General features: G+C 38.2%; 1 protein-coding gene across 1 annotated transcript; it reads left to right on the forward strand.

Annotated features, from left to right (window-relative positions):
* Nucleotides 1-48: 48 nt before the first annotated feature.
* On the forward strand, nt 49-27,890 carry SEPTIN10 (septin 10; the record flags this gene model as incomplete). Its single annotated transcript, XM_084306526.1, has 11 exons — nt 49-78; nt 6,363-6,480; nt 6,955-7,150; nt 8,699-8,885; nt 12,603-12,764; nt 14,329-14,425; nt 14,997-15,165; nt 20,281-20,346; nt 23,144-23,276; nt 25,983-26,173; nt 27,770-27,890. 11 exons carry the CDS (start codon nt 49-51, stop codon nt 27,783-27,785), a joined length of 1,365 nt encoding a protein of 454 aa, XP_084162652.1. The 3' UTR covers nt 27,786-27,890.
* Between the last annotated feature and the right edge of the window lie 43 nt (nt 27,891-27,933).

Below are 27,933 nucleotides of genomic sequence, written 5' to 3' on the forward strand. Positions count from 1 at the left end.
CCCTCTCCCCTTCCCTCCTTCTTCTCTCCGTCCCCTCCTTTTGGGGCCATGGCCGCCCCCCGTGCCGGCCGGCAGCCGGTAAGTCCCCGCCGCGGTGCCCCTGGCAGCCGAAATTTGCCGGGGGGTGGAAGAGGAGGGCTGGAGGAGCTCGGTGGGGGCTCAGCTGGCGGCCCCTGGGCTCCCAAGGGCTGCAGCATCGCTCCCCGTTTTGGGGGAGACACACGGGTCTGTGTGTGCCTGCAGCCGTGCCTCACTGCATGCCTGGTGACAGCGCAGAGCGGTTCTAGGAATTGCTAAGGGCAGGGGGATTTGGGTTGTTTTGGGAAAGAAGAGTGGTTTTCAGATGGTCTTGTGTCTTGTGGTGGTGGGCAGGTGAAGGACCTGTCTCAGTGGTTATTGGCTTCGTCCCGGTGCCATGCTGCTGGCCTCGGGTACGCGGCACAGCTTGTGTGGGAGCTGGAGGAATGGAGAGCGGCCACCACTCCTTGGACGTTTTCGTTCCTTGGAGCAGCTCCTATCCAGGCCACCGCTCTTTTGAAGTTTTCTTTCCTTGGAGCAGCTTGCATCCCAGCCAGTTTTCCTCCCTGTCTCTCTGTGACATAACCCAAGGGGCGGCGTAGAAGCAGGGGCTAGAGGAGGACCCGGTCTACCCTTGCTCCTGGTGCTGAAATAATTATTCGTCCTGCTATTGTCAGAGCCATCCACCCAGCTCTAACTAACCTTCAGCAGGGGAATGAAGGGGCTTTGTTCATGTTCCCCCGCTTGCCCAAGACTTGGCTGTTGAGTGTAGATTGCTTTCCGTCAGAGTTCATGTTTGGAGAGGTGCATTTCACAGATACTGTCGTTAAGGCACGGATAAATCCTCTCGAGTGGCGGTATGATGTAGTGTGATGCATTAATTTCATGCTAGCTTTTTCTCTCCATACATACATCCATCTATATAGCGACACTGAGAGTCACTGCTTCACGGGCTGGCTCTTGCTGGAGGAGGCCAGAAAGAAGAAAAGCCTAAGAGCCGAGGTTTAAGAAACATTACAAAATGCTTTTGTTGATTAATGTTTGCATGAAGAGTGCAGAGAGAGGCGGTAAACCAGCTAAAGTGAGTGAGAGTGGGACTTGAGGGTGCCCTAGATCTGCTGAGGGATGCATGGAAATGGAAAGCTTCACAGAGGAGAAAACTAAAACCAGAGGTGTAAGATAGGTCTGTAAGGGAGGGGAGTGATTTAGTCCTAGCTTTATAAGTAACGGAGACTGACATCAAATAAGATTTTCTAGTTTCACACACGCTGTGTAATTGTTAAAGTATTTCTTACTGCGTTGTGGGAAGGATTTTGTTTTCAGTCCTTTCACAAAAGAAATGCAAAATCACTCCCAGAATGCAGCCTGACCTTACCCTGTAAATCTATTTACAATCAGGCTACACAACGTCTGAGATGCAAGCATTCAGTACTTCCAATTCTTGAAATTTTGACTTCTGGGAAAGTTCTGGCAGCTATTGCTGCCGTACAACAGCACACAATGCTTGCCATTGACTAATTTAAAAGGAGGCGAAAGAGAAGGCCCTGCTGCAGTCAGATGCCTGCAGATAGCAGCTGCCATTCTCACATCCAGGACCAGCACTTTCTCATGAGGACAAGCAAGGTCTGCATCAGGGTGGCTGTGGTCGAGGGCTGTGGCTTGTATGCGGAGACTGAATTGCTGCTCTCCAGGAGAGAAACCCAGTGCTACAGCTGCAGCACACACAGCTGCGCCAGCACAGCCAGACCAGCATAAATCTTCAGAAGTGACAGCAGTCACGGTGTTAATGCTGAGTATTTTGCCTTATCGTGGTCATCTCAGAGGGCAACGGCAGATTTCGGTCCCTTTGTTTTTCTCCTTACCTTCAGCAAAGGAGGAACAGGTACAGCATGTGCTGGATTTTCAGGTTACTCAATCATGTGCTGGTGAAGAGAGGCCTTTGCGGTGTTTGCAAATGCATACGTTGCTGTCTGTGAACTCACCTCCCCACAACTGAAAAATGAGCAAGGTATTTCTGCATTTTTGCTTGTTTGTTCCTAAGTACCTTAAAATACAGTCCAGCAGTTCTCTCCAGTAACAGCCTGCATGCTGTGCCTCCTTTTTCTTTGCTGAGGAGGCTACAACTTTTTCCTCTACTTGGCCCAGGGGATTTCAGGGCATTTGTAGAGATTCTGCACTGCCTCAAGTCTTTTCAGACAGAAGCTTAGGACACAAATGTCACTTTTTTTTCTTTAAGGTTCCTTCTAAGATATTTCCATATATACATACACGTAAATAGAATCAGACATATATATGTGTGCATCAAGGAAATACTGTGGCAACCTATTATTTAAGGCAACATAATCTGTCTTGTGTGTTAAAGTGGGTTAGAAAAAAAAATTGTAGGTACAACAAAATAACATGTAAAAAGTCATTTGCAAGGGCTGCTAGGAGAATTCTGAGCTCATGGTATTTTGGACCAATCCCTAAAAAACTGGCTACAATTTCTGTCATGGTGAATAAATTACTTGATAACTGTGAGTTAAATTAGTCAAATGAGTTTTCATTGAAGCGTCTTTTGGCCAATACTTTTTTTCCTATGGAAAGTTTTTGGAATGTGTTGTTTCATACTTGACTTGCTTTTGGTTTTATAGAATAGGCCAATGTATTCATTCTGTGCGATTTTAATGTATTTCCTTTCTTACTCTGCATCTCCATAGACTTTTCTTTCTGTATTTTTCTACCTCCCATATGTTTTTGGTTCCCTTCCTTCTGCGTTATTTTGCCAAGGTTTCCTTTCTGTTCCCGTCGTGCCGCCCGCCCGTGTGGTGTTACGGGCCTGGCTGGCCGGCATCTACTTCTATTTTCCCTCACGCTTCGGAGGGTGCTTTTCAGTGGTCTTTGCCCATGATTATATGGTTAGGCTGCGCATCTGGTTCTGCAGGAGGCTTATATAGGAGACCTACATATAGTCTGAGACCCATTTTTTATTTATTTTTAATATTAGCTTGGAGGGAGGCAGGTCTCCAAATCAGGACCGTAGGCCTCAGTGCTGTCATGTTTGCCTCATGGAGAACGGACATTGAAGGATACAAGGTCTTCTATATCGGCATGGCTGAGGCTTTGGCCCAGTTGAACTACACAATATTTCTTGGAAGTTTAACAGCCTAAATTAAGAGCTTTTACTGGGACGTTTTTGGTGAAACTGGTTCCTGGAAAATCAATTGTCTTAGGACAGCTCTCTGAACAATTTAGGAGCAGTTAAAATCCTTAAAAAAAATTATGCATATTTAAAAATAGAAATAGATGCTGAATCTTTGTTTCTAGCTTTTCTTCAAATTTTACTATTAATATAGATTTTTGTTTTGTTTTGTTTTGTTTTTGTGTGTGTGTTTGTGTGCATCCTGCCAGAAGTCTTCCCATTGTAGGCACTGTAATCAAGTCAACTCTGCCCACTTTTTTTGGAACGACTTAATTAGGTTGTGCTTCTTACTGTCTGTCTGCAAAAGTGATTTCCATAGACCACGACTTTTCCTTTTCTGATCCTCCTTCAGCTTGTCAATCTTCTTTTTAAAACGTTAAAACACTTGAGCAAGACGTTTAAGCACGTTCTCATGACGTGTATAAGTAGTACTCTCCCCTGCTTGCCAGTCCTGCAGTCACGTAGCTGGTGGTTATAGACGTCCTCCTGCTGATGTTCTCATTGCCAGGCCATATGGAGTTGGCGATGTGCAAGGTCTGGGGTGGAGGTGGTGGTGGTTTGTTGCTTTACGAAGTCATTACCTCTGGCAGAAAGAACTGGGAAGAGTGATCTTGTCATTAAGGGGTGCATGAGCTTTGTGTTCTTGTGGCCTTTCCTTTTATCGTCTCAGCTAACAGCTTTACCCTATACTCAGAGTAAAGATGACATGGCTGGCTTGCCTCCCTCCCCTAGCCCAGGGCTGGAGATGGCCGTGTGTAAAACACTGCTGTTGTGTCGGGGAGGTTCATCTAAGCTCCTGGGGCTGTAATCCGCTTTTATAGCTTACCAGGGCTTTTCTGTCTGGTGTCAAGGTTTCATCTGAACCGACAGAGCACTTGTGATACACTTCTGTATGTTTACATATCCAGAAAAACAGTTTTAATTTTCACTCCTAGCAGTGTGGTGTTATTAAATTAACTTCTATGTACCGAAGAAAGACATAAACGTGGTATTTTTAAGATACTGAATTTGAAATGTCTCAGAATATCTTGACAAATGCATCAGTACCTATCGCAGAAATTGTTACTCACTTTCCTGACTGAAATACATATCCATAAGAATTATCTTTGGGAGGAACTCCGAAATACAAATAAATTGAGCATCTTAGACCTCCAATATAAATTTTTAAATAGTGATAAATCCACATTGTTATAAACAGCCATAGTTTTTTAAGCTCAGCACAGAGAAGGCACCTTGTTTTGCAATTTTGTTATTTCCCTTTGTCCTCTGTTTCACAGAAATGCTGATAAATTTTGAGATAAACAGCCAGTATAATAGTGGAATAACTAACTATTTTTTAGTTTTATTCCCAGAAAACGATACATTTGAGCTGAATTGCTAGATTGCAATTAATCTCTTTCTTCCTTTTGGAAATGAAATTTATGGAGGCAATGGCTATGAGGACTCCTGCCATCCGTTTTCCCACCTAGCCAGTATAGCAGACACAGCTGAAAGACTGGTTTTCTATGTCTACGCAGTTTTTAATCCTGTCCTCATGTATTGTGGGTGATGCAGTATTTCTAATAACCTTTGGAAATGATTGGTAAGGTTGTGGCTTTTGTTGCTTTGCCCATGGAAATTCAAGTGGACTTGAATGAAATTCGGTTCTTCTTGCTCTAGTGTTTTTATTTATTTATTTATTTATTTATTTATTTATTTATTTATTTTGTGGAGAGTAACAAATGATTAGGCAGTGATTTTGAGGGTAGCCTGACAGAATTTGGATTTGGGCTGGTGACACATGAAAGGGCTCCCTTCTGCAGTTATGCTGAGCCTCTTGTACTGTCTCTGGGTGTGGAGTCCTGATGGTTGGCTTGTGGAGAGCTTGTTTTGGCGGTGACAGAGGTTGTTTGAGTGTTAGACTGTGTAAGTGTAGTTGCTCCCTGTCTGTCACACTGAACTTGGCTTGTCTTGGACACTTGTCTTTAAATGATTAGGATGCTGCAGTCGTCAACACTTCTCTGCCCCTTTTAATAGTAATTTCCATATAGTAGAATACCGTGTGGAATTTTGTGTTTAGATGTATTTTGAATGAATGTTTATTTTATTTCTCTTAAAACTGCACCCTTTGCTTACTCATATTTTTCGTTGTTATATTAGTCTAAATGGAGTTATCTGGCTATATCAGTCTAAAATTGGAGATCAGTGCAGTGTAGTCCCACGTGAGAAGTCCTGTGCAATACAAGAGGGTACCTATTTGCTGTAAGTGATGGCCACGTCCTTTTAGCAACACAAAGTCTGAAACTTTCTATGCATACCTGTTATAAAAGGTGGCACTTTGGGGGGCTTGTAAGTATTAAATGAAGATGTTTCTACTGTTGGCTATGCACGTGTTCCCAGGAACCACTAATGGCATGTGGATTGGAAGCAGAAGAGACAGAATAGTATGGACCTGTCACTTTTTACACATTTGATATGGAATGGTTCTTTAAAACCACTGTTTGTGTGTGTGAACCAAGATACTTCCTTTTAATCTTCGGCATTTTTAATATGGGCAATGCCTTGGTGTTGTGATGCAGGATTCCTAACATTTTAAACTGACTGTGCTCCTCTAGACATTTCTAATAATATATAGTAGAGTTTTGGTGTGTAGGTAAGGTGCTATTTTATATAAATAATAATTGCTGTACCAGTTACCATATGTATACGTAGTTACCATATACCTTCCTGTGATTATGGTCCCTTTTTTGAAATCTGCCTGTTAAGTTGTTTTAAAACGCTTTTTTCTTAATTTCTAAGAGCAAATCGTCTATAATCTACTGTTCTGTCTATGGTTTTCAATTTACATTTTTAGTTGGGCTTGTCTGCTTTATTTCATTCTTTTTTTTTTTTTCTTTCTAAAACATGGTCTTCATTTTTACACTGCGAATAGTCATGTGAAGTAAGTCCGAGTATTTTCTCAAGTCATGGGATAAAGTTGACTTGATGGATTTTTTTTTTCTGAACTTTTGCTTTTCTTGGTTCCTTGTAAATTATAAGTGCTAGATTACTATCAGAGTTCTTTTGTTACCCTTGCTAATTGCTTTGCAACTCACTTTGCTAATACATTTTTCAATATTTTATTAATTTAAAGCCATGTCATTAATATTTAATACATATTTCAATATTTTATTTTATTTAATAGCAAAATGATGGCTATCGATCCTTACCCTTGTCTGGTCATGTCGGTTTTGATAGTTTACCTGATCAGCTGGTTAACAAATCCATCAAGCAGGGCTTCTGCTTCAACATTCTTTGTATTGGTAAGTAATACATGGAGTTTTTAAGGTTTTGGTTGCAAACTATCCCTCTCCTAAGGAAGTGACTGAAATTTAAATCCATTTGCAATGTTTATCTTTTTCTTTAATATTAAACATGAACTATAATTCCACTCTTGGTCCAACTTTACTCATTTGTATAAATCCTTTGTTTTTATAGTTAGCATTTCAATTGGATATTTGTTTGTACTTTAAAAAAAAAAAAAAAAAGTGTCTGGGCCATTCTGCTTATTCCTCATCAGCAGGTAAGTAGTACCCATCTCCTGCTTGTAGGATAAAAATTGAACAAAATATATTTAATGCTCATTGTAAAAAAGGGAATGTAGGCAACTGTTCTGTTCAGAGAAATTAGTTGACAATTTTTTGACAAATTTGTCAAGTTGTTGCAATAACACTTTATATACTTAGCAGGTATTTGATGTGCACAATTTCTACCCCACCCCTTCTGTTCAACTTCAGGAGAAACTGGAACTGGGAAGTCGACCTTAATAGACAGCCTGTTTAACACCAGTTTTGATGACCCTGTGTCAACTCATTTTCAGCCAAATGTAAGACTTCGAGCCCAGACATACGAACTCCATGAAAGCAATGTTCGTTTGAAACTAACCATTGTAAATACCGTGGGCTTTGGTGACCAGATAAACAAAGAAGATAGGTAAGTGTTGTCTTGTTTCCATGGTGAGCAGAAGTCTTGGTCTTCAATTCCAGTTTGTTTTTTTCTCCTTGCTTTGTGGTAAATATTTTTCTTAACGTACATTCCAAATACTTGTTTTACTGTTTTCTCTGTACACCAAAGCAGGCATGTTGTTCTTCTTGTCTAGGAAACAGGTTGAGAAATCAGCTGAACTCTGCTCCCTCTTTATGATACAGTATTTTATAAATACGTGTAAATAAAATGTGCGATAATGACTAGAGTTTCTTTTGGGGTGGAAGGGAGAAGGCCTACAGGGATACTATTTAAACAACCAACTAGGTTATCAGGTACAGTACATTATACAGAATATATCTATAGTGGTTTTTCTTTTTTGTTTGTTTGTTTTAATTATTGGTGTATATTAAAGATGTCAGACTGGAAGGAACATCACATGGATTCCTGAAGGTATTTGTTCTTCTGTTGGACAGATAAACTAAAAGATGTAGAGGTACAATGCTAGTTTTTTTCAGAACTTGTTTTTGAGTCTCTGCTTTTATGAATTGAAGATTTAAAAATATTGAACTACACTCCAGCAAATTTTCTTTCACCTTAATTGTTATGAGTTCTAGCAGTCCTTTATGAGTGCCTAAAAGGTGGTGATTGTAAATGAAGGTTAGAGAGCCATGTTATGATTGTCATGAGATCTCTATTCTATGATATAATAAGGAAAATAGCTACTTCTAGAGAAATGGCTACTTCTGGAGACTTGGATGAATGTGATGTAAGTGGATATTAGTATGGATATTGGTGTTGATGCGTGTTGTATTGTAGGAAGCTGCCTTTTAACCCTTCTTTGTTAATTTTGGATACAACAACTACTTCTGAGTTTTGATCACATTTGATCTAGTTTACAAACTTTTTGTAGCAGCAGAACTGTGAGGGCATGCTGCTAGTGTGTCCAGCAACACTTTCTTCTTGAAAGCAGATTACAGTCATGTTTTAAGTAGGGTAAAGTTTACTTAAACTGTACTTAAATTGCAAATCAGATTTTCATTCTTCTCTCACGTTCCTCCTTTTCAATTTTTGTTTATTAAGAGCTCTCTCATGTACAGTACTTCATCTTCAGAAGATACTGGAAGTCCTATTTCTTGGTACTGGTAATTGCATGTTCTTTCTTTTCTTGTATTGTGTCTAAAGAGTTTCTTGCACCTTTCCTGTATCTAAGAGTCCTGCAGTTGCACAGCTTGATTGATGAAGTTTATAATACATCACTTGGGAAGACTGATAATAAGCAAAAGTAACTTTACATAGCTTTTTTTTTTTTTCACTAGTAGTAGCTAGAGAATGTATTATCTATATTAGGTGCACGATTAATTTTTGAGTAGTCTCTCAGAAATTAGGATCACTTGGTACATTTAATTTTCTGACGTATTATGTAGATATGTAGGCATGCTGCTTAATTGTAAAGTGAAAATCCACAAAAGAATACAAGAGGAATTCCTTTCTTAGCCTTGCTTAGCTTAGGAGTAGGTAATATCTGATTGCTAAATTTTATTTTATTTCTTGCAGCTATCAGCCAATAGTGGATTATATAGATGCCCAATTTGAAGCCTATCTCCAGGAGGAACTGAAAGTTAAACGTTCTTTATTTAGCTACCATGATACTCGCATCCATGCCTGCCTCTATTTCATCTCACCTACAGGCCATTCCTTAAAAACACTAGATTTGTTAACCATGAAAAGTCTTGACAGCAAGGTAAGACTTTGAAGCAGTTGTAAGGATTTGTCATATTTTTCGAATCATCTTGCAGCTTGTGGATGTGTTACCACGTCTTAATTGTATATCTGTGTATTTGGTTTTGGGGTGTTTTTTTTTGGTACTGGTGTACCTTAAGTTCAGAACCAATTAGTTCAGCAGGCAGTTTAAGGTTCATCACCTAGTTATTTACAGATCAGAAAGACAGAGAGAGACATCCTCTTTAGGACAAGTTTGAAAAAAAGAAACAGCAGGGTTTGAAAAAGAAAATAAATTTAACTGTTCTTTTACTAAACTGTTAACATCTTAAAGTGATTGGACAGGGTACCATCCATGAGTGCTGTAATCCTTCTAATAAAGTTTGATTTTAGTACATTGTCGAAATTTGGGGCTGCTGAAATGTTGGCGTATAAAAAGCTTTGCAGCACTGTGAAGGACCTTATTAAATATAACTGGATAGGCAAGTGCCATGAGCAGAGCACCTTGCTAGCCTGATTTTTTTTTCTACAATAAACTGCATTAATGTATTAAACTTACATCTTGATTTCTTTGGAAAACTTTAAAATAGTATTTTCTAGTATGTTTACTTGTACTTTCTAGATTCTTAAGATTCTTCCTGCTTGTATGAATTGGATGAAGCTAAATATTTAAGCCATCTTAAGAAGTATTATAGCATTTGGTAGAAGACAGAAATTATCCATTAACTGTTGAAATGTTATGAAATTTGAAAACTTCAGTGTTTTTTCTGTTCCTTTGTGCTTTAATTTTACTCTGTTTTTACTGACTCCGTTTTTACTACGTTTTGTGTATGTGAGCCTTAAGTGTACATCTTAACCTGAAGACACCTACCAATATAGTTAAATGAATCTGCAAGGTACCAACCAATACTAACTTCAAGTATAAGTATTTTTTTTCATTCTCTGTAGCATAAAGGGACAACAGATGCCTTAACATTGATTTAAGGTGTTACGTGAAATGCTAATTTAGAACAATAGGGAAATGGGGAAAAAAAGTGATACTTTGTATTTCAGACAGAATGATGATCAAAAAAAGGCTAAATTTGGTTCTAGCAAACAGGGAAATTAAGTGCATGGGTAAAATTTAACCTTTATCCTGGTGACTTTGTATGGTCATTTTAGTTAAACTCGTTTCTGTATTGGTATTGAATGAAGTAGTATCAGTTGCTTCTTCACGGTGTGCATGCTTAAGTGCTTTCAGCAGCCAGTTCCCTGGATGAAGGAACTGATTTAAACTGAAAGCTAAAGATTTTTGCTTGGTTAGGGAACTGATCAAGCTGAAAAGTATCTGGCTCCTTGAACAGCTGCACTAATTTTAGTTCTGCCTGGAAGAGAGCAGCTGCAGGCATGGGGAAGATCTGGACTGCTGCTTTAGTTGCAGATGTAGATTTTTTTTTTTTTTTTAATGTAGGATTAAAGTGATTTTGTATTAATGGCTTATAGCCTTCTAGCAAAATTCAGTTTTGTAGTAGTGGGAGTTGTAGCAGTGGAGAAAGCTGGAAGGAGTCAGTTGGTGTCCAAGTGAGCAGCAGGTGTAGAAGGGAGCACTGGGACTTGAGGCACATCTGGACGTGGTCCAAATCAAAACCCTTTAAGCCTCCTGTTAGTACAGGTGTGTGCTTTCATTTCATGTTGTTCTTGGATGAAAGTGCTGAGATACTAGTAATCAAGAAAACCTTGAGTGCTACAAGCAGAAATAAATCTTGCTTAACAGTTTAAGAAAAAATAACTGTTTCTGTTGCTTATCTAAAGTCAGAGTAGTACTGCTTTTAAATTTTAATGACGGGTGTGATTTAACATCAATATTGATAGCTGGAATCAGTTTGCGGCGATCTTGCTTTCTTCTGTTACCTGCCTCCACAGCAGTCTTCCTCTGCCTTTCTTTGTCCAGCCAGTCCCTCCTAGGTGTGAGTGGTTTGTGTTCAGAAGACAGCATCAAGGTTAATTTCAGTTCAAGGATTCTCTCTCGTCCATTTTGAAAGCTACACAGTGGAAAACCTAAATCGACATACCTCGACTAATTTAGTTGGAGCTCTAAGTTTCTCTCGTTTATTCAATTTTAAGTTAATTCAGTTACCAAAAATAAAAAATAAAGCATTTTGATTTTGGATGTTTTACAGCATATGTGCTTAGGCTGCATATGCTGTGCCGTAGTCTTAGAAGTTGTACATTGTTGGTATACTTTCATCTTTCTGAAATTTTGCTTAAGACATTGAGAAGACTTATTTCAAAACATTGAATCTCAGAATTGCCTCACCTGGATCGAGGTTTTTAATTGTAAATAAGGTATTTGCACTAGAAGAAACTGGGAAGGGAAGAGCCCTAGGGGCAGGAAGATAAAACGAGTGAGAACGAGAAACTTCTAGTTTAAGAAAAACAATGCTGGTTTTATTGATACTGATTTTGAGTTTTTTTTTTTTCTTTTCTTTTCTTTTCTTTTGAAGTTGAAACACCATTTGTTTTGTGCAGAGTTAGGGGGAGAGCACAAGATTTGTCTTCCTGAAATATTCCTGAAATATTGACATGCTAGGCCTTACGCATACCTGCCTTGCAAGCACTTCTGAGCATAATCAGCTATGTTTCTAGGAGGGTTGTTTATTTGATTTAGTACTTACTACTTTTTTTCTCTCCTCTTGACACAGTCCAATCTTTTTTAAGTCTTTTTGTCTTACGGTCTCAGAAGAAATTACTGAATTGGGATTTGAAATTCCATGCTTAGGAATTTCCATTCAGACAGAATAGTCAGAACAATGAAAAGAATGTGTTTGTATATACTGGGGAGAGTTTCTTCCTCCTTTTTTTTGGTATCTATAATCAAGAAACTATGCAAAGCTCTCAAATCTTCTGAAATCTGGAAGAATTGTTTGTATTGTTTCACCAGAATTTTGGACGTTGACTTTAATTCTTTGGAGCTTGTTAGGAAAAGTGCCTGCTTTGGACGTGATAATAGGAAGAGAATAGGTGCCAAATTATTCTTAAAAATACTGACTTACTGTCATAACCATTTTAGCAAATAGGGCACTTTAGAGCAGAAGGATTGCGTGCTGAATTCTGAATAATTACTGTAAAAACTTGTAGGCAAGATTGATTATTCAATCTCAGTCATTCCTGCCCTCAGCAGATGCTTGTGAAACTCACTGCTGTGTTAGGGGCTAGAGTAAGAGCTGTGGGTGACAGTGGTGAGGTGAACAGGGTGTTGTACCTGAAATGAATGAGCCCAGGGAAGAGGCTGAGGGGTTGGCAGAGCTTGGTGTTAAGCTTCCTTTTCTGTGTGCATTTAAACTGTCAACTTTCATTTAACACCCAAACTACATCCCCAAGTGCTATGAACTAAAAAAAAATATATATTTTTAACAGAGACATAAATACTTAATATCATTTCGGTAGTAGGTAGACATTGCTGATCTTTTCTTTGAGTGCTCCACTGTATGAGGTATCCCTCCTTCTTTTCTCAGAGTGAATTATGAGGGAATATATTAGATAATGTGTCATTATTTTGTTAAGATGATGCCAATGAATAATTCTTTTTATGGTTTGTGAAGCTTTCTTTGGTTATTGTTGAAACTCATCAGATATTGATGGGAAAGTTTAGACTGAGGGGAAAGTTTTGAAGAGCTTATCACCAAACAATTACATTGATAAAAGTTGTCATCTCAAAACTGAAGGCTTACACATTCCATATAATGTGTGTCATTAACAGGTGAACATTATACCAATTATAAGCAAAGCAGACAGCATTTCGAAAACAGAACTGCAGAAGTTCAAGAACAAACTCATGAGTGAATTAGTTAGCAACGATGTCCAGATATACCAGTTCCCAACTGATGATGAAACCGTGTCTCAAGTTAATACAGTCATGAATGTAAGTAAATGGCACTGATATTTCAGTATTAAAGCATCACTCTCTAGTGATGATTCATGCCCATTCTTCCACGATTATTCTGAGGCTTATGGGTTTGTGCAGCAAGTTTGATACTTATTTTTCCTGTCCTTAAAAAGTTCCTGTGTTTTTGGGCTTCCCCTGCCCTCCCTCCCCCCAGTCATCTTGTCATCTTGTCCCTCTGCTGTTGATGTTGCTTGTTTTAGGAGACATTTTCTTTTCTGGCTCAGTAACAGAAAAGAGGATCTCTCTCAGAAATACTTTTCCTAGTTTCTGGATAATTAAAACATAATTACTAGCATTAGTGGACAGATTGGATTTGCTCTTTTCTAAAGTGAAAGTTATCTTACATCTGTTATGGGAGATACTAAAATGCCTCACTTCTTCAGTTTTCTCTGGTCTTTATGATTTCAATTTTTTTTTTTCCATTTGCCTTTTCCTTTTATCTGTTGCTGTCCTTCCAAATAAGGACAAATTTTCTTTGGGAATTACTAAACCAGATATACTTTAGGCTTTTTTTACTGCTGTGCTTTCAGATTGTCCCAGTGGTACGCACCAGGTTAAACCAAGCTTGTAAAGCTAGACTGGAGTATTTTGAGAACTCTGCCTGTATCTACTGTTCATCTGCATATGTTTGTATCTTATCCCAGCGTGTACTCAAGTTTGAAAGCAGGAAGGAGGAACTGAGATGTGGAAGTATATGGCTCTGCAGCCCCAGCCTCCACCCCTTGTGCCAGGGACTCTAAACATCATTCAGAAACAGAGCCTGCTGTGGGCAGAGGTTGTTTTCTGATATTTAGGCAGTGTCATGCTTTTCTAAAGATTTTTTCCCAGTTAGTGACAGTTTTTTATTAGGTCAGTTTTAGCAGGTCGGCACCCAGACAGGCAGCACCCAGTCCTGTATTTCTGGTCACTTGGCAGAGCCCATAGCAGTAACAACATCTCAGGTCCAGACCTGTGATTGTCTCCTGGCTGATGCTGCTGGTTCAAGCTCTGGTTGGGTACAAATGAGAGTGGCAGAGACATTTATTTACTGGTGATGCTCTTCCTGATTCAGCCTGGGATGGTGTTGGCCTACTTTGCTGTAAGGGCAGACCTGCTGGGTCAGGTTCCACCTGTTGTCCACCAGGATCTCCGTGTCTGTTTCTGCCAAGAGGCTTTCCAGACAGGCAGCTCTCAGCATCTGCTGGAGCATGGGGTTGTTCCTCCTGAGGAACAAGACTTGGCATTTCCTTTGCTTGAACATCACCAGGTTCCTGTCAGCCCATTTCTCCAGCCTGACAGGTTCCTCCGAATGGCAGCACAGCCGTCTGGTCTACCAGTCACTCCTCCTGGCTTTGTCAGTGTAACTTTTGAATGAGTGGGTTGCCTAGCCAAGAAGATCCCTTCAAAGTTTGAAGGGTTTGGCTCAAAACTGCCTTCTTCTGAAATGGTGTTGTGTCGTGTGTCCATCGTTCCCCCCCCCAGTTTATTTTCAAAGTGTTTGCTTTTCAGTTCTGACGTAAGAATGTGGAGAGATAAGGCCGTGTTGGTGTGACTTTTACAGGGTCACTTGCCATTTGCTGTAGTAGGAAGCACGGAAGAGGTGAAAATTGGAAACAAAATGGTGAAAGCTCGTCAGTACCCTTGGGGCATCGTACAAGGTAACTGAATTCTCAAAGGTGTTTTTATGTTTTTATATATTTTTTTATTTTTAAATTGTAGAATTCACTAATTTTAAAAGTGGCTGTTATTAGCCACTCATGTCATACAGATTGTATTTTGAGTAAACAGTTTAGGGAATTTAGTAATTAATATTTAATTACAGTAACTGGTGGTAGTTTCAACACTGATGCGTCCCTGGAATCAAGTTGTGAGGTGGTATGTGTAATATTTAGGTAGGTTAGTATTGTGGCAGTGCCACCAGTGCTACCAAATGTTAAAATTTCATAGTTGTCAGAACAGAAGAGGAAAAAAGAGAGAAATTTGATTGTTGTTCAATTCAAATGGGAAATCAGGACATATTGGAACATGTTTACTGGTACTTACAGTTAGTGTTTCAATGTCTGTATTAGAAATTACAGGGAAGTCTAAGAGGTACAACAAATAGAGGTACCTTTTCCTGGAAGTATAGCTAGTAAACAAAATAAAAGGATCTCAATGCTATTTAAAATACATATTGATAATTTATATACTTGTATGTAATAATTACATTTCCCTCTTGTAACTGATTAGTGGAAAATGAGAACCACTGTGACTTCGTGAAGCTTCGTGAGATGCTTATTTGCACAAATATGGAAGACTTAAGAGAGCAGACTCATGCACGCCATTATGAGCGGTACAGGCGCTGCAGACTGGAGGAGATGGGCTTCAGAGACATTGGCCCTGAGAACAAACCAGTAAGGTAAAGGATTTTTGTGTACAGCACTGGCTTTCAGCTTTCATTCACTTTGCATTTGACTGTATCAATGCAATGCAGAATAAGGTTCATACTTGTTCTTCTAAGAGGTTAATACATACAAGGTTCATACAGTCCCTCTAAGAAAGAGAATTTTTATGTATTTATTTATTTTTTAGTTGTAGTAAGTACATACATGTTCATTCAGTTATCTTCACGGAGCAGGATATGGGATTATATGAGCATTGCTTTTACAGACGTATGAGCTAGTTGTATTTCTGAAATATATCTGTTATAATAAACATGAAGATTTTAATTTTCAGCATGGAGGATGTTCATTTTCCTCAGGTACATACACCTTACGCCTTTTAAAATATTTTCACTGTACATTAGAATGCTGTTTTACTTTTTCTCTTGCGAATGTCTGATTCTGAGCAATGGTTTGGTTGGACTCAAAATTCAAAAGGAAATGAACCAAAAATGTTTGCAAAATCATTGGTTACACCGTTGATTTCCCACATTATCTGCAGTAATAACAAGTGTCTAGCCTTTTCAGGTCAAGAAGTCTCTTGCTAGCCTGTAGGAAGTTATTAGAGGATTAGGGGTTAGAGACACTTGGTTGTTTCATGTAGTAAAGCTTTTTACAATCTCTATATCCAGTTTGTTTAATCTTTTATTTCAATTTCTGTCATCTCCCTTTTCCTTTTCCAACTTCCTTTGGTCATTTTATATGTAGGACTGTATTTTGCAAGTATGCCAGTTGTTAGCATGCTGATAGGGAAAAGCTGATGCTTCAGAAGTCTTCAAAGTCTTCATAATTTAACAAAATGGTATTATTGCATAGTTATTTTGGAAAATACCCACTTAAACAAGACATGAAAACAAAATACTGATTTGCATTAAAAACAGTTTCTAGTGCTTTGAACCAGCAGGTTTTTTTACTTGTTTTACTTAGTGATCCAGACTGTCTTTACCCATTCTGTTCTGGTAAAAATGGATAGCTTCCCTCCAAATCACTGTTTTTAGTGGCTTAAATTCTTTGCTTTCACCTCTACTTCATGCAGAAGTTGTAAAGCAGTTGTAATTACTGTAACTCATAGTGTGTTGCAGCATTTTTTTCGCTTTGACTAGATCTAATTTATACATTTTTCAAAGAATTATAAATAAGAGTAATGTCGTCAAGGAATCGTCACTGGACTTAAGAAGGGAACAAATCCTTTTCATGAATGGAGGACCAAAGGTGACTGAGATTTAAAGCCCACTGAAATTGACCATAAACATGTCTTTGGGTTTAAGAACATACACTAACAGCTGATATCTTACTTGCTTTATCCAGGGAAAGCCTTTCTATAGCTGTGTTTATAGCAGTATTGACTGCAGTACCTTTTGCTTTCCTGAACTTGAATTTCACAGTGTACAGCTATCTCAAGATAAGCGTTCTGAAATTATAAAAATTAACATGTACATTAAAGTACATTTTATGCTGCAAATTCAAAAATTGTCTTTGCGACACCCCTAAACAGTTGGCACTTTGTTTACAGTGTAAAGTGGCAGGTTTATATCAGAATGTCATAGTATTTTACACATCAGAAGCTGGTTTAGAAATAAATTCCTTCATGGAGTTAGAGAAAAGCTGAGTTTCCTCTCATGTGTTGGTTTTTATGTAGGGCTCGCTATACATCAGTTTGTTGAGAATGTTGGGGCAAGGCAGTGCTCTTAAGAAATTAGTTTTGGTGAATCGTGTCTGTTGAAAATGTCGTTGTTTTGGAAGGATGAGAATAAACATGGCATAAGAATCTAGAAAAATTAACTTTTTCCCAGACTTACTGAGACAGGAAGAAACAAGTGGGACTGGATCTAGGATGTGTGGCATAGTGAATGGCATTGGGGTCTGACAGAAGGCATTTGGTCTTCTGGGAGAGAAGCTTTATGATACCAAGAAAGGGAAGAGAATGCAGAGGATCTGTCTGTGGTGTGATTAGCAGACTAACATAGCCTAAGGTGCTTTATGGAGCTACCAATGAAACCTTCAAGTGTGATATCCTCAGCGGTGTGATAGAAAATGTCTCCTTCCACAGAGGAAGTTCAGTGGTTCCCATTTTGCTGACTTCTGGATTTCAATATCTTTCAGGATAGGGACTATCATGTTATTGTAAGCAAATATGTACTATTGAACTCAATATTTATCTTATCTGTCCTCAAATATATTTACAATGTATGTATGGATTCTAAGAGCTTTAAAGTCTAGTTAATACACATAGCAGTGCATAACTGATTTTTAGAATTCCACATCTCTTGTATACATAATGGTCTAAATGCATGTTGAAAAGTTGTATTTCATGCCTGTGATGTTGCTGCTTACATGCTAAATTTGGTCATCTGATTGGGTTGTTTTATGTAAATTTAGAAAATTTCTGGTAGACTTGGGGAATTGTTTTGGCAGCACTGGTGTTTGTAGCATTTGAGTAGCTAACGTGCCCTACCTTTTTGCATATTGTGAAAAAAAATACTTGTGGAGTTTCAGTACGGCTCTTTTGGATTTAAAAGTAAAATAGTAATTTATTCATCCAAAACTGTATGCCAGTGCAACGCAAAACCAGTAATTCTTGGATTTTCAGGTACCTTGTGAGATAAGTTACAGACAGACGTCTGTAAAGCTTTTAGCTCCTACATGTGGAAAAAAAAAGTTGCCAAGCTTTACTTTTCATGGGATGCTTGAAGTCTTTTATGTCCAGATGTATTTCATATTTTCATGAAAGATGTGGAAAAAGGTGTTTTCAGGATGAACTGAAAATATATTTGCACCTTTATTTTTAGGTGTGAGGAGAGAAAGTAAAGTCAGGAGCAGTCTGAAATGACTGTCTGGTGTACAGTCTTAAAAATAACAAATCCATAATTCTATTTTTTTTTTGTGAATTTGTGTCATACTAACTTTTAGTTTATTTGCAACTGCATTCTAAGAATTAACTTATTTGTTAACCAGATTCCAGGGAAATTAAAGCTTGCACTATGAGTCTGTCAGTCTCTCCCTAATGACTTCTGAACCTGCTGTCCATTTTCCAGCTTCAGTTGGGTGCTAGTATTGGATGCTTCCAGGGGATTATCCAATTGATATTCTCACTGCAGGAAAAAAGAAGACCTTGGATCTTACCAGATGTCTTACGGAATTCTTGGGAACTTGGCAGTATTGTAATACTACGAGAGGGTAATAGGCGATTTGGAAATGCCTAAGAATAGTGCACGTGAAAGATTCATGAGGCTACTCACAGTACCTAGGAAATCTGAAGGGATACTAATTATATAGTTAAAAAGGTGTAAAGATGTAGGTAGGACTTTAGAATCATTGCAGAAATAGTAGAATATACATGTAAAATATCATCTGTCAGAAGATAGGCTGTTAATTTTGCTGCTTTGAGGACACCTTGCTTATACTGGGATTTTTTCAAACCATTATATATTCAAATTGGATAACAATAACTAGCATGACTGAAAGTAATGGGTACTTGGGAGCTTAATGAATCAAATTCATATACTTTGCAAAAACAATATGCAAAACTTTTTTTTTTTTTTTAATGAAGAATTCAGTCATTTAGTGGGTATTATTCCAAAAGGTCATAAGAATTCCAGTCACATATTTACCATATCAGATTAAATTACAATATATGGTAAACCATTTTAAAAATTAACAATCCATCATATGGTGCATCCCATCTAAGGCTAAACATAGTCATGTAGATATAATTTGGTTTCTGATCCATGAAAAGCAGCCAGTCAGCAACGAGCTTGGAAAGCATGTTACTGCAAAATTTGTGTAATGAAGTGAATGGATGGCAGAATACTTGGGGGATGATTTAAGCATTTTGTGCATTACTTGATGGATGTAAAATCTAGGAATTTCTTCCATTATCGTCTTTTAATATGTAAGAAGGTTTGTGTTTCTTTGATCATGCTGGAATATAAAGAAAGACGTGTGTGTGTGTGAGTATATATGTGCCTAGGAAGCTTAGATGTTTGCAAGGGAGGAGAGGCTTACTACTGTTTAGAATTTAGACATTTTGTAAATCCATTTTTTAATCTAAGCTGTGTTGCCTAAGGGACGTGCTAGTGTTTAAAGAAGACAAATGAGATGCATGGATCTACTGAAAAAAAGCCAATGATTGATATTTGGACTGTATGCTTGCATGTTTGGATTCTCTGATATTATTTTCTGTTTTAGTTGTTTTTCTGTGTTCAAGAGTACAGTCTGTCCATTTTAAATGTCTCAGTTTCTCAGTATGTGAGCAACCATCTATATTTTGTGCTTTACTCCTCCCTAAAACTGGAATATTTGGACCTAGCAGTTCCCCAACAAAAACATGTTGATTTTCAGTCTGTTTTGAGGATGATGAGAGAAAAACAGGAAGGATTCAATCACATGAGTAAGTTCATGTGGAGAGGAAAATTGATATGATTCTAGCCGTATTTTCTATGTGGTGCTTAGGGATGGGATTTAGTGGGTGATATTGGTGGTAGAGATAGATATTGGTTGAACCAGATGATCTCGGAGGGCTTTTCCAACCCTAATGATTCTGTGATTCTAGGAAAGGAAACCACCATATTTGAAAGGCCATCAGTCTTCTTCCTCAAGAAGTCTCTTGGGAATGGAGATCATCTGACCAGCTGTTGATGTTTGCATTTGAGCTAAACATTTTATCTTCCTTATGGCAACACTGAACCCCATCTAAAATACACGCTTTTCATGTCCCTGTTGGGAAAACAGTAATATTTTGACCTACCACATCCTAAGTATTGTTTTATATCAACACAGGTCATCCACTGAGTCAAGGGACTCGTAACAGTACCTGCCACTAGTTAACTTTTTAGTTGATTTTTTTTTCTAGTTAATTTTTTTTTTCTGGTATACTTTAACTGATACTGGAACTCTACACAGAACGTTCCAAGTGCATTTTTCAAAATTGACAATTATTTTAAATGAACAAACTGTAAAACATTGGTTGAATATCTCTGTTATCCAAAGTTCACAAAGCACACAACAGTTGTGTTCCACCGAGAGCTGAATTCGCTTCGGTTAGAGTCTTTATTAATGAACAGATCATGTCTGATTTGCATCTTTATCTTTAGGCATCTATGTTCTAAGTCTTACACAGATAGGAAAACTGTATGTCACAGCTTTGCTTCTGTAGAAAGGTAGGTGGTAGCGCTGTTACGAGCTATGTAATGGGTTAGTGAGGCGTGTGCTTTCTTCACAAACAGGGGGTAGCGTATAAAATTATAGGGGTCCAACCAAGAAGAGTGAGAGGCTACATGAATTCGTTTGCCATAATGTGCTGTATGAGAAACAGTGAGACCAATCTTCAGGTAAACTGAAAAGTGTTTCACTGCAAGTAGTGTATGTGCTAACGTTTAAAAGATCCTGTTGGCTTAAAATCTGGTGAGCTATTTCCACCTCCCATCCCTGCTGCTAAAACCAAAGACTCTTTAGGTCTTTATCTTGCTGACATGCCAAACACAAGGTTCTTTAATTTTCTCGGTGCTTTCCAAAACAATTCAGTTGAGGAGGAGGGGGATTTAAAAGTACATTTTTCTTTCTCACATTCTTTGAACATGTAATTTGATTATTTAGTAAATCCAGAGTCTGCAATGTTAAGGTGCTACTAATATCATGGCAGCTCCTTTACTGATTTTACCTGATAAGCTAGCTTAGACTGAGTCTAAAAATGTGCACATACTGAAATAAAGGTGCAATTGCAACTGTTGCTTTTTTTTCTTTCTTTTTTTTTTTTTTTTCTTTATTGCACTTGAAAGCAGTCTGTTTGCTAGCAGAACTGGCACATAGTGAGACTTAGCATTTGAATATCCAGTACTGAGGCTTTATTGTTAGTGCATATGCTGTCTAAACTCAAAGATAGTGTGAATTAATATACCTGTGTGAAAACCATGCCCTTGTTTTCAAGTAGTAGATACAATTTCAGGATGACCTAAATTAGTTCACAGCTGATTTAAAAAACAAAACAGAAAGTTGTTCTTCTGAACCTGCTTAGTTGCGATTTGTGGCTCAAATAATGTAGGGTAGGAAACGTGCTTTGACTTTGTAATCATAGAAAACGTTAAGGCTGCATGTGCTATTTCAAGATGATTTCTGCCTCTCTTTGTTTATATTTTTAATAAAACTATGTAACTTGGGGATTAGGAAATTGTCCGGTCATCATAAGTTTAAATAAATAAGAGATATTTCATCTTGCTGTTGCTCCAAATTATTAAGCTTTTAGATGTCCTGTTTCATAAGTCCTTCTATTTAAGAACCCTTTCCATAAAAGTTGTAAAAAAAAATAAAGAATGAGACTTAAAAATGGGTACAAAAGTGTATGTATAATGCATTTAAATTTAAGTTAATATATTAATACTATAAAGCAGTTAAAAGTATTTTATATTTTTATGTATAAAACATATATTTACATCAGAATGAAAGACATGAGATGCCTGGCAAAGGAATAGCAACTCATGATAACTGAGAAAGGCTGACTAGTCAGCCTTCAGGAAGTGTTGAATGCTATACAAGCATAGCCCCAGAATAAAGAGAATATTATCAATATTTTGATGCTTTTGTAAGCCCTACAAGACACTGGGGAGATCCTTTTGGTTTTGTAATACCAACAATCACAGCTCTGATCCACCAGTTCTGCTTTTGTGGAATTGTGATTTGAAGAAGTTGTGTGGTAAATGTTTTGTTGGAGGACTTGCATCGCTACATAGGCATGCTTTTCAAATGTAGCCTGCTCTTTGGGGTATGAATTACATCTGTACACAGGCTGTATTCTTTTTTACCCGAGAAGAACAACTTGCCTGTCTCCACAGTGCTGATAGAAAGTTGTGGTGTGTACCTAGAAAATACCAAATCTGTGGTAGTATTTGTATAAATTATCAACACCTTTTAATGTGCTATGATATGCTTTGATACAAAAGAAGTTTCTCAATTTCAAGTGCCTGTTTTTCAAAGGAAAGAAAATTGTCTTGCATGTTGGTGTCTAGTAGAGCAAGTTTAGAAAAAATTGGAAGAAAGGAATAAGATGCTGAAAATACGCACTGATGTCAATGTGAGACCTCTCAATTATTTTTCAATGGTCTTGGGAATCTGGAGAGGTCCCAGTTGACTGGAAGCTGGCAGGTGTTGTCCCAGTTTTCAAGAACAGCAAGAAAGAAGATCCTGGTAATCACAGGCCAGTCAGTCTAAACTTCAGTGCCTGTTAAAATCATGGAGAAGGTTATTCTGGGAGTTACTGAAAAACACTTGAAAGACAACGCAGTCCTTGGTCACAGCCAGCACAGGTTTACAAGGGGAAAGTCCTGTTTAACAAACCTAATTTCCTTTTATAAGAAGGTTACCCATCTAGTTGACCAAGGGAAGCCAGTTGATGTAATCTTTTTGGAATTCAGCAGAGCTTTTGGTACTGTTTCTGACAGCATCCTTCTGGACAAAACGTCCAGCATACGGCTAGACAAGTGCATAATATGATGGGTGAATAACCAGTGTGCTGTGTTAATGCTCTAGGTGTGTTGTTTTTGTAACATCCTATTTAAAGACTGAGGTTTTAATGTTGACAGAAGTTTGGGGGGATTTTTCTGGCAATTTTAGTGCCTTTATTAATAAGTAATTTCAAGAAAAAGATTATTCATGTTGGAGGCAGAAGGCTCTAACACTCCAGTCTTTTAGAACACGAGTTTCCTAACATGCTTTATTTACTTTGTAATATCAAGTGCCCTGGAGCTGTTAGTTTAAATAATTTGATGTAGGGATGTTTCCTTAGGAAAGTTTCCTACTGAAATAAACTTCCTATTGAAGTTTGTTTATGAATTTTTACTTGGAGAACTGTGGTAGTTATTATTTCAGGTGAATATGAGTTGCTTAAATCGTGTTCCTGATTGTTCGTTCTCCAGATTGAGTAAAGAGCTATGCCAGAGACTTGCTAACATTTTTGGACTTCAGTCTGCAGGAAGCCTATGAGGCAAAGAGACATGAGTTCTACCTTGAGCTGCAAAGAAAAGAGGAGGAGATGAGACAACACTTTGTGCAGAGAGTGAAGGAGAAAGAAACAGTATTGAAAGAAGCAGAGCAAGAAGTAAGCATGCCTATCTGTCTCAAGTTTGTTTGCTGTGATTTGTTCCTAGCAAAATCACGAGTTGACCTTTATAATTGTCTAATATTTAGGTGGCAGTAATACTTAAAATCAAAAGTAGATTGATTACACAGATTAGATTAGCAGATTGACACTTATTTGCTAGTCTAATCAGTCTTTTTGGGGGTGAGAGAGTTTATGCTCTGTAAGTTTTGGTGGATAGCTGGGACCAAGTCAGTAGAGTAGGAAGAAATATGGTGACGTAAAGGAGTGATGAATATAATGGTTATGTGTGTCAGTAAAGTAGGCGCTTTGCAGGCATAGGTGCTGGAAGAGTAGGCTGCATACTGGGACCTCTAAAAATCACATTTTGGCAATTCACAATGGTTAACCGTGGCCTAGTCACTACTGTACCATGCAATAGCAATTTTTTGTACATTGTGGTAGAAATGAGTTTAGTGGCGAGGTTTTAAGCAGAAAAGACTACCATAACAGCTGTTGTCTGAGTGTTAAAATACGATAGTAGATGGATTAAATTGTGGTAAGTTTTGGAACGTTTTGAAAATAGGGGAAAGTGTCTTATTTAGTGCTTTGGAAGATGCTAGTCAATTTATGTACCTTACTCCGGGTGTAAGGTCATTGTGTCAGTAATCTAAAGATATGCTTTACAGAATCATTTCACTGTAAAACTGAGATTTCAGGAAAAAAAAATCCCATGAGTTGTTTTTCATCTCAGGTAGTAGGGCATGTATGCTTGCATGACCTCCAGGATCAGTTACTTAATATATTCTCAACCAGCACCTTGAGAGGTTTGAAAGCGTTGGTTTTTTGTTTTGTTTTGTTTTGTTTTTTTTTGCTTGTTTGTTTTGTTTTTAAATCTGCTTCCAATTCTCTTCAGAGTTTTAGCAGGGAATGAAAAAATCAATATATTACAACTTCTAGATCCCTGTCTAATGTCAAATACCTGGAATTTGGCAATGTGGAACATTGCTTGAATATGTTGTTGAAGATTTAGTTCTGTTAAACTGCACCAGCCAAACAGGATCTTCTGATCTACTTTCTGCCAGACTCTGTCATGGTCATATGTATTTGTATTCAAACAGTGGTTTAATTGAAATTGGAAATCTGTTTGCTTATTAATATTCTTTTCCGTACCTCGGTCTCTCAGCAAAGATGCAGCACTTTTTTTTTTGCATGATGTTCAGATGCACGTTTTAAATACGAGGAGTATTTTGTTTTCCAAATGTTAAATCCTCTGTGCTCTGGGTGGAGGAAAAAAAATCAGGCTCAATCCTTCTGAGCACAAGGCTATCCAGTTGGAATAATATTTGGCTGTGTTCCAGATAGGCTCAGCTAGGTCTTGCACAGTGTCTGTGATACCCTTTGATATTTTCCCTTCTATGCTTTCTACCATGCAGTGTCTGTGAGCTCTGCATACTGCCATCAAATTATGGATATTAGTTTTCCCAGTTCCTGATGCAAGAAAATGATAATGCAATCACTTCTAAAGGACACGTGTGGTATACTCTCGCTGCTTGCTCTCCCAGAAGCATGTATGTGTGTATGGAAATGAAAGAAAAGCAGGAGTTTCTCTTGTACCTGAGATTGCTTTCATGTCCTTCATTTAGAAGAAACTTGTAGTCGCAGTGTGCAGCATTACTGCTCCTGAGTGGTACAAGTAAGCTTAGGACTGCTTAGGACCTTATCTTTGCTGTGGGGAAAGCTAACTCCATCCCGGCCAGACCTGGTACAGCACTGCATCTGATTAACTGCTGTAATTAAATAAATAACGAAAGGATACATACATACATACACACGTTTATAAAATCTGACAGCTCTGCTATATAGGATAGGCAAAAGTCTGCAGCTGTGCATGTCGATTGTAAACGTTCAGTCTTTTCAGCTGGATCAGAGATACAACGCAGTTGAAATCCAGGGGTATTTTGGTAGGGTTACAGTTTTCAGCCAGATCAGCATCTTGATCCAGCTGGTCACAAGGATACCAAAGCAGGACTTCAGGTGAGCGTGGGGGGTAGATGGGAGGTGAGGAAGTGAGGCATGCAGCACCCTGTGGTTATCATGCACAGCTACACAGTGTATTTCAGCTGATCCAGTACATCCCAAGAGCAGGATCCATTAACACATCAAAAGAACAATCAGAGAGTTATTGCTGCAGAAAAGCAGTTAACTGCTGACAGCTCACAAGAAACTCTCCCAACCAGATATATCGTGTGTGTACATATTAATATATACATGTAATTAATAAACATTTTAAAATACATACCTGCGTAACTAAAGTATGTGTGGTTTCTTGTCCATTCCATCTGGTTATAGGGAAGCAGATTTTGCCTGACCCTTCCTCATTTAATAGTTTTGTTGATGATTGTTTCCTATCTAAAGAACTCCTTATTTTTGATCTAATAAAGGTATATCCCATAGTAAATCTAACACTTAGTGCCTCCTGTGGTTTTCACCCCTTACTTTGTATGCAGTCACCTGGCATCCAGGCGAACAATCTGATCTAAAAGATTATTCTTCTGGTTTGTTGATTTTTTAGTCTTCTCAGTTTTGGGAAAAAACTGCAATTTTGTGTGACTTGCAATGCAAGCTGAGGTAGCTTTTATTGTTTAATTGCTGTGCATTTGTTTTGTGATATCCCCACCTTGTGTTATGAGTAGGAAGTGCATTTTTTGTGCTTTCTCTAAACAGATACAGAGTAAATTTGATCGTCTTATGCTAATGCATCAAGAAGAGAAACTGAAATTAGAGAAAAAGAAAAAAGCTCTAGAAGATGACATGGCTATGTTTCATAAGAAGAAAGCTAATGCTGAATTACTCCAAGCACAAGCGTTTGTCTCTACTCCTGTTGTTAGTCTGAAGAGAGACAAGGACCGCAAGAAGTAAGTGCTGATGCTAGTCATCAGAAATGGCAATAAAAAATGCTTTACATGTCACTTTTATAACACAACTTTTAGTAATCTTTTAGAAAAGATACAAGTGTGCTCCTATTCTGTTATGTGCTAAGAAGATAGAAGTGTGTAAAGTACTATCATGCTTGGATCTCTGGCTCTAAGATTAACATTTAGAGTAATTGCTGTATATTCTATGAGTTTTCCTTTTTTCTTTTTCTTTCCCCCCATTAAGGGAACAAGGTTTTCGACTTGAACTCCTGTGCTTTGATATCAGAAATGAAGAAACTGTGAATGTTCAAGAACAGAGCGAGAGGGAGAAGTTAGAGAGGGAGAGAAATTCACCCAGGGAATTCCAGAAATAGTATTTGATTGCAGCACTCAGGTTTTGAATGTAGCGTATGTTAGTTGTATGAAGCTGTCCAACTGCTGTTGTCCCATAACACTAGATGTGTCTTCCTCTTGCAGACTTTTGAGAGGAGAGCTTGATAAAATTGGCTGTAAAATTACACCAAGTGCGGAGTATGACCTGATGCACATCTCAGTTTCAGAGCATATTGATGTTTCTTCCCTCTCCACCAAAAAATAAAGGCTTGAACAAACTGTGAGATTTTAGAAAGACATTTGAAGGTAGTCTCCAGAACAACATGCTCATCTTCGTAAATAGACATTAAATAAAGTAACAAAAACAAGAGATGTTGTCAGTTAATTTATTATTTTCTGATCCTGATAGGTTACAACTTTACTGCGGATAAAATCTGGTTGGTTAATGTCTTGTTGCAATTGAAAGCAGATTGTATTGTACACAAGTTATACATAACTGCTAGATTATGAAAAACTTCAGGAGCTACATAGATGCACTTACTGCCACAAATATCAGCAGGACAGCTTTGACATTTCTGGGATGTACACTTTTGGTTTGCCCCCCCCCCCCCCCTTTTTTTTTTTTTTTAATTTTGAGTAATATTTCTAAGTTCTTACTAAGTTCCTTTTCCAAGACTTCTTTTTCGTAGAATCATAGAAGGGCTTGGGTGGGTTGGAAAGGATCTTAAAGATCATTTAATTCCACCCCCCTGCCATGGGCAGGGACACCTCCCACCAGCCCAGGTTGCCCAAAGCCCCATGCAGCCTGGCCTTGAGCACCTCCAGGGATGGGGCACCCACAGCTTCTCTGGGCAACCTGTGCCAGGGCCTCACCACGCTCTTGGTGAGCAATCTCGTCCTAATATGTAATCTAAATCTCCCCTCTTTTAGTTTAAAACCATTCCCCCTTGTCCTGTCATTGCCTGCCTGAGCAAAAAGATGCTCTTCATCCTTTTTATAAGCCCCCTTTAAGTAATGAAAAGGTGCAATGAGGTCTCCCTGGAGGCTTCTCGTCTTCAGGCTGAGCACCCCGAGCTCTCTCAGCATGTCTTCATGGGAGAAATTGGAATTATATGTGAAAGTGGAATCATTGGTAACATCAATCAATATGTGTACTGTTGCGATTAATTCTCAAGTTGAGAAGTTTTCCAGATTTGTTTTCTCTGTTTCAGCTTTATTTCTTCAGAGTATGGTACAGTTCATATGCCTGGTTTTGTTTTGCAGTTCCGGCTTTATGTGATGCTGCTGGTAGAAGAAGCAATATTGGTAATGTCTCTTGAGGAAGCTGTGATTCGCAGTGTGCTTTGGAGGTGAAGGAGTTGCAGTTTCTTGCTAAAGGAATTGGAGAATCTCTCTTGTTGCCACAGGCTACAAGAGAAGAATTTTTA

This window comes from Netta rufina (genome assembly GCF_964035555.1).
Source record: "Netta rufina genome assembly, chromosome: 1".
Lineage (NCBI taxonomy): Eukaryota > Metazoa > Chordata > Aves > Anseriformes > Anatidae > Netta > Netta rufina.